This window comes from Protobothrops mucrosquamatus, unplaced genomic scaffold, assembly GCF_001527695.2.
Source record: "Protobothrops mucrosquamatus isolate PMUCROS unplaced genomic scaffold, P.Mucros_1.0 scaffold34, whole genome shotgun sequence".
Lineage (NCBI taxonomy): Eukaryota > Metazoa > Chordata > Lepidosauria > Squamata > Viperidae > Protobothrops > Protobothrops mucrosquamatus.
The window spans coordinates 81,433-92,745 of NW_015386418.1; the positions used below are offsets into that span (position 1 = coordinate 81,433).

Genomic DNA, 11,313 nt, shown 5'->3' on the forward strand with positions numbered 1-11,313 from the left:
TTTTTTTTCTTTTTATAATGTTAGCCAGTTCCCCCCAAATTGCTGAAATGAGCAAAAGGCTTTACTGTATCTCTAATGTAAGCCACTCTGTCTTTCAAATATTTCTAGTTGTGGTAGAAGAAATAATATTCTTTAGATTTTGTTAAGTGTTGGCTATAGAATGTAGGAAACTTTGGTGCAAGAAATCTTTTGAAGATTTTTAGTCAGCTCAAGGTATTTTTTTTTTTAAAAAAAAATGTGCATTGTTATTCCTCACAAAACATACATGCAATAAAAGACTGATAACTGGTGGATCTGTTCATATTCTATTTTGTGAAAAAATGGTAGAAAATAAATGTGGTAGCTTCAAAAAAACACTTTCTACAACTAAGCATATATTTTATTACAAATCTCCCTTAAATTACTGTCATTGACATTTGCTCATTTAAAAAAACATAGTTGAACCATTGGCCAATTATTATCTCATCAAAACAAAACAATTATCTCCTAGAGGAATCACCATGTTTTCTTAGCTAGGCCAAAACACCAAAGGCTGCACAGAAGGGAATTATATTCAAGAACGATCAAGGTATCAGTTTGGATATAAAGTAACACTTGAACCACATGAAGTTTGGCACAAGGGTAATAATGGCTCTGTCAGATACTTTGCTTCAGCTTTCTACCCTCTGTTTTCCTCTGCCAGAGTATCTGTTCAAATCCTGATGGTGTTCAAGATGCAATTTTGCGCTCATGTGGATCTTTAAATAAAAACTGATAGATTTTCTCATTAGGTGCATTCTCAGATATAAGCCTTGGATCAATCTTTAGATGAAGTATTAGATTATATTTACCTCTTGATCAGTAGGATGGAAGGGAAAACATTTTCACAAAAACAAAACCATGAAGATGTTTTTTCTGATGTTTTTGCTATACAAAGTAGTTTCTCTGAAATGCCCTGCAAGTGATACTTTCCTTGTTCCACATGAGTGGTATCAACCTGGAGACTTCATTTTTGGTGAGATGGCATCTCACATGGCTTACCACCTTTATGAAATTAAATTCAGTGAAAATCCTTCTACAAAACCTTATGACATACCAATGTACGAATTTTTTTCTCTATCTAAACTTATCCAGATTTTCAAAAATCCTTTATATGACTAAAATATCTTTGTGCATAAATTTAGTGTGTTTAATGTAATCTATGACTTAACTTTTTTTGAATTGTACCTGGTTGTGAGAGAAGATATAAACTTTAGAGTATTTCAAAATCTTTCACATGAAATGTACAAAATTTAAGATCAAAAAAGGTTTTACATATCTCTCTTCACAAAACATACATACAGTATATAAGTGATACCTCCTAAATCTATTCATATATCATTTTTTAAAAATCACATAGAAAATATATTAATTTGAAAAAAATCACTACTTATATTTGTTGTAGTACCTATTTATTGGAAGTCAGGGAAATGCTATGTAAAATAAATGTAAACTCTGAATGAATTATTAAGCATTTTAGGAAAGCTATTGTCTTCCTACTATCATCAGAGAAAGAAATGTTTGTTATTCATACAGTATAGAAATGTTGCCACCTTATGAGAATTGACAATTTACATTTTCAACTATGATATTTAAATTCTTTGCAGTATATTCCCCAAATTTCATCAACACGTCCTTGCCTTGGCCTTTGCTGTGAAGGAGATCAATGAGGACTCCCAGATGTTACCTAATGTCACTCTCGGGTTCCACATCTATGACAGTTACCTCAATGCAAGGATGACCTATCGCACCACTCTGGACCTGCTTTTCAAATCCCAGGAATTTGTCCCTAACTACAAGTGTGATAGCCAGAAGAATCTCATGGCTATCATTGGAGGATTGGATTTTGTCACATCATCTCATATTGCTGAAATTATTCAATTCTCCAAGATTCCACAAGTAAGTTGTGAAAGGGTTAAAGAGAAAAATTCTATATTCTTTTTTGATGTTGTTATGGAATAATTAAGGAACTTTAAGATTAGATTTAGGTTTGTAAAAAGATGTTCTACCTGGCTTAAGGTCTATTAGCATAAATTTGAAACTACAATGCAAATATAAGAAGTGAGTATCCATAGACATTACATACCTGGAAAAAGAGTTGAACATAGTATTCTTTGCTTCTATCAAAAAAATTGATCAATTATATGAGCTTGAAGTTATTCCAAGAAATTCCTTTCCATATTAATACTTAGAAGAATTTCAGGGAAATAATTCCTTCCTTTGATATATTTTATATGAAAACTAAATCAGGAAAATTACATTTGATCTAACAACTCAACAGAATATTATTCTACTTTCTTGCAGTTGACATATGGCTCATTAGCCCAAGATGCATTTGAGAACAGTAAACTCTCTTCACTTTATTTCATGGTCCCAAAAGAGTACCATCAATACATTGGGATTATCCAGCTGCTTCACTATTTCAGGTGGACCTGGATTGGGATTTTTGCTCTTGATAACAACGATGGAGAAAAATTCTTACATAAAATGGAGCTCTTACTTTCAGCGAACGGAATCTGCTCATCGTTCATAGAAAGGCTTGCACAACTCATCCACTTAGAAGATTTCCCAGACGTTTTTCAAACAATCTCAATTATTTCCATGAATTGGATAACTAGCAAAGCCAACACATTTCTTGTCTATGGAGAAGCACTGATAATTATGTGGCTAAGAGTTGTCACATTTATGGTAGATCCTGAAAGGAAAGAAGTTGCATTATTTAGAAAGGTGTGGATCATGACTGCACAAATTGATTTTGTACTATCAGGATTTCAAATCAGTTGGGATCTCCAGATGTTCCATGGGGCTATTTCCTTCACTGCTCATTCAACAGCAGTTGCAGGTTTCAAGGAATTCCTTCAGACCATCAATCCTCTTTCAGTCTGCAGAGATGAGTTTCTGCAGGAAGTTTGGGAACAATTATTTGATTGTTCATTTCCAAAAACAGAATTACAAGAAATGCAGAATAGAAAATGCACTGGGAAGATGAAGCTAGAGGATCTTCCTGGACCTGCCTTTGAAATGGAAATGACTGGACAAAGCTACAGTATCTACAATGCTGTTCATGCTGTGGCTCATGCTTTGCAAGCTCTATACACATTACATTTCAATAGAAAAAAACCTATGATTTGTAAAAATCCTGACCTTCCACATCTCCAGTCTTGGCAGGTATTCCCTTTGCATTGGACACTTATTTTATTTCAATAAGCAGTTTGAGGTAGAATTATATTTTGAACCCATTGTGTAAAGTCTTAATATTTTCTCCATATGAAATTAAGCATGAGAAAACAACTTAGAAATAAGGAGAAATTTCCTGATGGTGAGAACAATTAACAATGAATTAGTGGAACAGCTTTCCTTCAGAAGTTTTGGATGCTCCAACACTGGAGATTTTTAAGAAGAGAAGGACTACTTATGTGAAATAGTATAGGGTCTCCTCTTTGAGCAAGACCTTCAGGTCTCTTCTGACTCTGAAATACTGTTCTGTCTAAAATAGATATAGAAAAGGTAGTTTCTGTTGTTATTCTGATCATCGAGAAGCTACTGTATAAATTATGGTTTATATGTCAGCAGGCATATACTAAATCACCATACATTGCACAATATGAGCTAGTTAAAGTGATAATTTAGATTACTTGTCATTGCCTTCTCCAAAAACAGTCTATTCCCCCAAAACTTTGTGTGGCTCATGAACTTTTCATGGGTAAAAAGCTGAGCTTCCTATCTCTATCAGAGTTTTAGAGGAATGAAATAAAAATGATCTTTTTTAGATGAGGCATCCATAGTATGAAACATGAAACATGTTTGCAATAATCTCTATCTTGCATCTCTGTATGGAGGAATGATTGGATATTAGATACTAAAAACTGCTAAAGGACATTAGTCAGACCTCAGACTTTCAAATAACCTTATATCAATGAGGAAAGATTAGATATGATTTATCTTGAATTAGTTGTTTAAGTAGTGAACGTAAAACATAATTAAAGGAAGTTACAAAAATCCAGAATCTTTTTTACATTCTGCTTCAGTTCATTCTTTCCTTTCCTTTTATAAATATTAAATTAGGTATATAGCATGGACATGTACATTATCATGCAATATTGATTATCCAAATTCTAAGCACACAAATTTAATAATAGTTATAGCATTTGGAAGAATGATTGAATAAAACTTTAATATGATTTTCTCCTCTCTATTATATATCTCTCAGCATCCTCTCTCTTTCATTCTCTTTCAAGTAGCTCCATCCATTTCTTCAAGGCATTTCTTTTAACAACTCAGCTGGGGAGAGAGTATTCCTGAATGAGAAAGGGGAAGCAACAGGTTTCGACATCACCAATTTGATCACTTTTCCAAACAGATCCTTTCAGAGAGTTAGAATTGGAAAGTTGGATCTACAAGCTCCAAAAGGGAAGGAATTATCCATGGATGAAGATTTGATTGTCTGGAGTCCAGCTTTTAACCAGGTATTGAATTATTTAATCCACCATGCCTTAATCCATTAGGATCCCATATTGAACATAGTCTCTTTAGAAATCTAATTTCTGGTGTTTTTTTTTAATAAACAATGGCATATTCCTTCAAATGTTGTTGATGATCAATGATTCGTCAGATTGACAAAGGTGATATTACAATGTAAAAGCCATGGTTGCATATTTGTTGTGCATTTCCATCTGAAATCAGAAAAATCAGAAACTGTTTTAACAACCCTTCTTTTCAAAACATTTTCTTTTATTTATGGTAAGGTTCTTCCATTTTCTCGATGCAATGACCCTTGTTTCCCTGGGGACTGGAAGAAAGGGATTGAAGGAGATCAGTTCTGCTGCTATGACTGTGTTCCATGCCCAGAAGGGAAGATTTCAAATCAAAATGGTATGGTAGGAATTCTACTAATTTTCATTAGACTTAAGCAAACTTTAATATACAAGTTTAGGATGCATACAATTAATACAATTAGTTCAACTGATTTGGAATGCCTAAATGACAAATTTCTTGACTTTCCTCCCAGATATGGATGACTGTTTTAAATGTCCAGAAGATCATTATCCAAATAAAGAAAAGAATGGATGTATCCTGAAACCAGTGGTGTTTCTAACTATTGAAGAACCCTTAGGAATTGGTTTAGCCTTATCAGCTCTTGGTTTCTTCTTCTTGACATCTTGGATACTTGGAACTTTTATTAAGCACAGGGACACTCCCATTGTTAAAGCCAACAATCGGTATCTCACCTACACCCTCCTTATCTCTCTTCAGCTCTGTTTTCTCTCCTCTTTCTTCTTCCTCAGCCAACCTAGTAAAGTGACCTGCCTTCTCTGGCAATCAACTTTTGGAATCAAATTCTCAGTGTCCATTTCTAGTGTGCTGGCCAAAACCATCATTGTGGTTGTTGCTTTCATGGCCACTAAACCAGGATCTCAGATGAGGAGATGGGTAGGGAAAAGATTGGCTTTTTCTACTGTCCTTTCCTGCTCCTTTTTCCAAGTATGTATTTGTATTCTTTGGTTGTCAACATTTCCCCCATTCCCTGAGTTGGACATGCACTCACAACTCCAAGAAATGATTTTACAAAGCAATGAGGGGTCAGCTTTCTTCTTTTATTGTGTATTGGGCTATATGGGTGTCTTGGCCATTGCCAGCTTTATTGTAGCTTTTCTTGCCCGTAAATTACCTGACAGCTTTAATGAAGCCAAGTTCATCACCTTTAGCATGTTGGCCTTTTGCAGTGTGTGGATCTCCTTCTTTCCAGCCTATCTGAGTACAAAAGGAAAAGCCATGGTAGCTGTGGAGGTCTTTTCCATCTTGTCCTCCAGTGCTGCATTACTGGGATGCATATTATTGCCAAAATGCTACATCATTGTTTTCCGGCCTGAATTAAACCAAAGGGAGCATCTCACAAAGAGAAATTAGTATAACATGTGACGTTTCTCACTAGGGGAAATTGCTAACAAACAAGAATAGGAAGTCCTAGTGACCATAATTACATAAGGATTTCATTTAGGTAACCTGATTTCACATTTTAATGAAATGGAAATATGAATTGAAGTACCTATTCAAATAGCTAGAGCTATTTTCTGTTGCTGATCTACTGATGATAGAAATGAAGACATTCACGTGCAATTTTCACCTCTTCACAAAATCAAAGATTGCTTTTAGTAGAATTTCAGGGAAAGAACATGATATTTGGGCCTTTTCTGTTGGGATTTTTGTGGTTCAGGCTTCTATAGCAAGACTAGGCCAGTGGCCAGCTTGCGTATTTGAGGCCTAGGACAATAAGTAGGACAACCACATCCTCTGACAGAAACCACCATGTCAGGCTATGAGTTAAAATGCACAAAGCTAGTTAGTAATAAAAGCTAAGTAAATGTAGCTGCATCCTGTTCCAAACCACATAACCATGTTACTGTGATATTTCCATGTATCTGAACATCTTGTAACAGGAAAAGATGTATTCACACCTGCTGTTGCTAACTGCTCAGAAAAGCCAACCACAGAGCCTGTCCGGATAAATCTGGACATGATAGAAAAAACTGCTTTGCACATATAGACTTAGCTATGCTTGCCATATATGTATATCCGACCCAATGTGTCAAATTATGAGTGGTTAAATCAGGATCATATGCTTGCCTTCTGATATTTTGTAACCCACCCCTAACAAAACCTCAATAAAAAGAGTTTGTCTCGAGTTAGCTCGGAGCTCACTCATCCCGAGGAGAATTTGACTCTGTGTCTTTGTTCTCACTCCGTCTGGCGCGGGACTGCCCAGACCCTTTCGTGGTGAGCCCGTTGGCCATGAGAAAAGCCACAACTGGTGACCCCAACGTGATCCCTGGTCCTGGTTGTTCGCCTCGACGCCCCCATACTCTTGCCAGTGAGGCACTCCGCAGTCATCAGACTTAGTGAGTATGGGGAAAGGGTTGTCCAAGGGCCAGGTTACACACCTCCAAGAACTTGGAGACCTTGTCAAGGCTGCAAAAATTATTTGCATAAACCATGGCAAACCTTTAAACTCAATTTCAGGGAATGATTTAATCAAATTGCTGAAATTCATTTGGCGAAAATATCCCACTTATCCCCCTTCAGGAGACATTTCATCTAAAAAATGGAGGCGTATATTGAAATATTTAAATGAACCCCCTAAAGCCTCTTATGATTTGATTATTACTTGTCAAGTAATTGTTGACAGTTTGGAAATTTATGAAAAAGCTATTAAAGATTCGAGCGATGCCATGGCACTCAACACTGCATCTCCACCTCCATATGAGGACACCTTTATGCAGAAACAATGTTCTGAGGCAAAAAACTCCAACATTGCCTCTTCAACTGAAAAACCTCAGCCATCTGCCCCCCCCTCCGCCTCCACCAACCGCTGACACGGAGACCTCGCCTCAGTCTGCTTTTACAGCTGGACTGAAGAGAGCGATGGCAACGGGAGACCTTTCCTTAGAGGATTTACAGATGTTTCCCGTTGGCCTTACAGATGACCCGCAAAATCCCAATCAAAAAATTCGGGGTCATCAACCCCTTGATTTTAAAATGGTTAAAGATCTCAAAAAGGCAGTGGCTGAGTATGGGATTCAGAGCCCTTATACCAGGGGTTTGCTTACTTCTATGGCAAATAGTTATCAACTGATCCCAGAAGATTGGAAAAATATTGCTACTATGCTTCTTTCCTCTTCGCAATTTCTAATCTTTGAGTCCGTTTGGCGGCAGGGGGTACGAGCGGCGGTGGCCCGCGGGAACCTCCCGGGACCCCCGGCTGCCATTACTGCTGATCATCTCTTAGGGGAAGGTGCTGTTAATACCATTGCATTGCAAGTTGCCTCCCCCCCTGCCCTATTCGCTTTACTTAACCCTATAATTTTATCTGCCTTTCTCAAAGTGGATGACCCTAAGTCATCCGTTTCCTCCTTTGCTTCTATCCGTCAGAAGCCCAATGAGCCATATTCTGATTTCATAAACTGACCCAAGCGGTTATTAGACAGGTTGACAATGAGGAGGCTAGGACCGAGTTGGTCAAACGTCTCGCATATGAAAATGCGAATACGGATTGTCAAGAGATCCTTCGCCCCCTCCTTTCCAACCCAGTGATGAATCTTGCTGATTACCTTAAAGCATGCCACAAAGTGGGCTCCACGGTCTTCCAAATGGAGGCGTTGGCCGCTGCTTTACAAACATCGGGCCAACGCCCTTCAGGCAATTGTTTCAATTGTGGCAAACCAGGACATTTTAAATCACAATGTCAGGCTGCCGGCGGCGGCGCTGCTTTAGGCGCCCGAAATCAAATTGCAAAACCAAAAACGGTCTGTCCAAAGTGCAGGAAAGGGTTTCACTGGTCTAACAATTACCGTGCTTCCCTCCCAACTTCGGGAAACTAGATAAGGGGTTTTCAGCTAGCCCCGCACCCAAGGCTGAGGAGGAATATTCAGAGTTGCCTCCCGACATCATTTAACTCAGAGCGGCTAAATCGGTCTTTGCTCCTCTCCCTGCAACTACTTACTTTGTTCCTCTCAAACCTGCTATTGTCCCTGAACCAGAAATCACCCCTGCTATAATTTTTCCCCATCGTAATTTGGTTCTACAAGGTGTTCTTGCTTCTCCTTTTCTTCGAGATTCTGAGGACCTTTCCTCTCTTGCTTTGGCTTTCATGGTTACTGTAGAAGTTCACATTAACAAAAGGGATATTGTTGCTACTATGATTCCCCTCCCCTCTCCCCCCTCTCTCACTACTTCCTTTCCGCCCAATGTTTTAACAATACAGAAGCCAATAAGAACTCGCCCGGTTGTTAATTTTGTAATACAAGACCGATCCTTTTCTGGTCTTTTAGATACCGGTGCTTAATATCAGTAATCCGCTCTGAAGAATGGCCTCCCACCTGGCCCACTGACTCCTCTCCGTCAGTCCGTGGTGTCGGAGGAGTTCAGCACGCCCAGGTCAGCAGAAATTGGCTTCCAGTGAGATCCCCGGATTCACCCACAATTGCTTTTGTTAAACCTATTGTTCTCCCTTTGCATTTAAATTTGTGGGGGCGAGATCTTATGCAGCAGTTTCACGCTAGACTAACTCTTGACTGACAATGGTTTTTTCTGCCCCTGCTCCGCTTCCTCTTTCACTGAAATCTGAAACCCCAGTGTGGGTGGATCAATGGCCACTAACTCAGGAAAAACTTGCTGCGCTTCAGTTGCTTGTACAAGAACAGCTTCAGAAAGGACATATTGAGCCTTCCTTAAGTCCTTATAATAGCCCTGTTTTCGTGATAAAAAAGAAATCAGGTGCCTGGAGATTATTATGTGATTTACGTAGAATCAATCAGATATTGCAGCCTATGGGAGCCCTACAATGTGGCCTCCCCAATCCAAATTTGATTCCTAAAGATTATGATCTTCTGATAATTGATTTAAAGGATTGTTTTTTTTCAATTCCTTTGCACCCTAAAGATAAGCAGTTATTTGCTTTTACAGTTCCAGTTTTTAATAATTTCAAACCCACAACTAGATACCAATGGAAGGTACTCCCTCAAGGCATGCTTAATAGCCCCACCATGTGTCAATATTATGTAGACAAAATTCTCCAACCTTTTCGTTCTTTATTTCCTTCTTTTCTGGTGTACCACTATATGGACGACATTCTTGTTGCTGCGCCCGGGCCCCCAGGCACAGTCAAACAGGAACTGCCAAAACTTTTAGACATCCTTCAGAAGGGTGGACTTACCGTGGCTCCAGAAAAAATCCAATCTCACCCTCCTTTCTCTTATTTAGGACATACAGTACTTAGGTCAGCAGCAGCTCCAAATGTGCCAACCCTCCACCTTTCCAATAACCCCACTTTAGTTCAGCTACAGCAATACTTAGGGACCCTGAACTGGGTTCGCTCTTACACTGCCTTAACCACTGCCCAATTATCTCCACTCTTCACAGCCCTCACACAAGGCTCTCACCCATCAGACCGCATACAACTGACCATTCAACAAACGCATGCCATGCATCAAGTCAATCAAACCCTAAAACACATATGGGTAGACAGACTTGCCCCCAACATCCCATTTGGCATGCTCATTATTAACACTGTAGTGCTCCCTACTGGGGCACTAGTTCAAAAGGAGAAGAAACTTTTGATCCTAGAATGGTTTCATCTCCCTCACACTTCTCGCACTTCTTTAACCCCCAAGCCTACACAGTTAGTGCAGCTCATTATAAAGATTAGATCCAGAAGCAAACTCCTTGCTGGAATAGAACCATCTATTTTGTATGTTCCTTTTTCTTTGTCTATTTGGGAATCTTTGTTGTCTGTTTCTGATGAATTGCAATTTGCACTTGCTGAATGGCCAGGAGAAGTCTCCTGCCATCCGCCACCAGACCCACGGCTGCTACTTCTAAGAACTATTCCTTTCTCTTGGAATTAACCTTTCTCTCCCCAGCCACTAGCCAATGCCCTCACTGTTTTTGCCGATGGCAGCAAATCTTATGGTGCCTGCGTTTGGCAACAGGGCGGTCAGTGGCACACCAAAATTACCCCTCCTCAAAAATCTGCCCAAAGAGCAGAACTTTTTGCTTCTATATTGGCTTTTCAAAACTTTTCTGATGAATCTTTTAACCTCATCCTGGACAGTCTGTATGTCACTCAAATTGTTAGGTCTCTCTATGAGTCATATTTGGCTCCCTCCCTTGATGCAGAATTGTTATCTTTATTTCTCAAACTGCAGACACTTATTTCTGCTAGACATTTTCCTTTTCATGTTTCACACATTCGGAGCCACCAGCCTCTTCCTGGAATACTTCAGGAAGGCAATGACGTGGCCGATTCCGCTGCTGCGGCTGCAACTGCTCAAGCTCTCGTTTTTTCAACCTCAACACCATGGCAAAGTCATTAGTATTTTCACCAGAATAAAAAGGCTCTCATCAAACAATTTAAAATAACTGCTGGGGAGGCAACTGCTATTTTACAGCAATGCCCCACCTGCAGTAAACAGGCACACTCCATTCCCATGGGAGTCAATCCCAGGGGAACAGAATGTTGTCAAATTTGGCAAATGGATGTTACCCAATATCCTTCCTTCTCCCCATGGAAGTATATTCACGTATCTATTGATACTTTTTCTGGGTTCATCATGGCAACACCTCAAAGAGGTGAAACCACAAAACATGTCATCAATCATTGTATTCGGACCTTTGCATCGCTGGGACGCCCAAATGAACTAATACAGATAATGGTGCCACATACACCAGTAGTGCTTTTGCTACTTTCTGCACTAGATGGGGTATTAGCCATAAATTTGGAATTCCATTCAACAGTCAAGG

At 39.1% G+C, this 11,313-nt stretch overlaps 1 protein-coding gene across 1 annotated transcript; it reads left to right on the plus strand.

Moving 5' to 3' along the window:
* The first annotated feature begins 999 nt into the window (after nucleotides 1–999).
* LOC107283341 (vomeronasal type-2 receptor 26-like) lies at nucleotides 1,000–5,925 on the plus strand. The gene is made up of 5 exons (XM_015811233.1): nucleotides 1,000–1,079; nucleotides 1,626–1,917; nucleotides 2,323–3,186; nucleotides 4,764–4,890; nucleotides 5,027–5,925. Exons 1-5 carry the CDS (start codon nucleotides 1,000–1,002, stop codon nucleotides 5,923–5,925), a joined length of 2,262 nt encoding a protein of 753 aa, XP_015666719.1.
* The last annotated feature ends 5,388 nt before the right edge of the window (nucleotides 5,926–11,313 follow it).

Excerpts from the sequence above, each read along its gene's own strand:
- LOC107283341 (XM_015811233.1), top strand. The coding sequence starts at position 1,000 with ATGGCATCTCACATGGCTTACCACCTTTATGAAATTAAATTCAGTGAA. Across the intron at positions 1,080-1,625 it reads AAACCTTATGACATACCAAT|TATATTCCCCAAATTTCATC; the intron begins GTACGAATTTTT and ends AATTCTTTGCAG. Across the intron at positions 4,891-5,026 it reads GAAGATTTCAAATCAAAATG|ATATGGATGACTGTTTTAAA; the intron begins GTATGGTAGGAA and ends CTTTCCTCCCAG.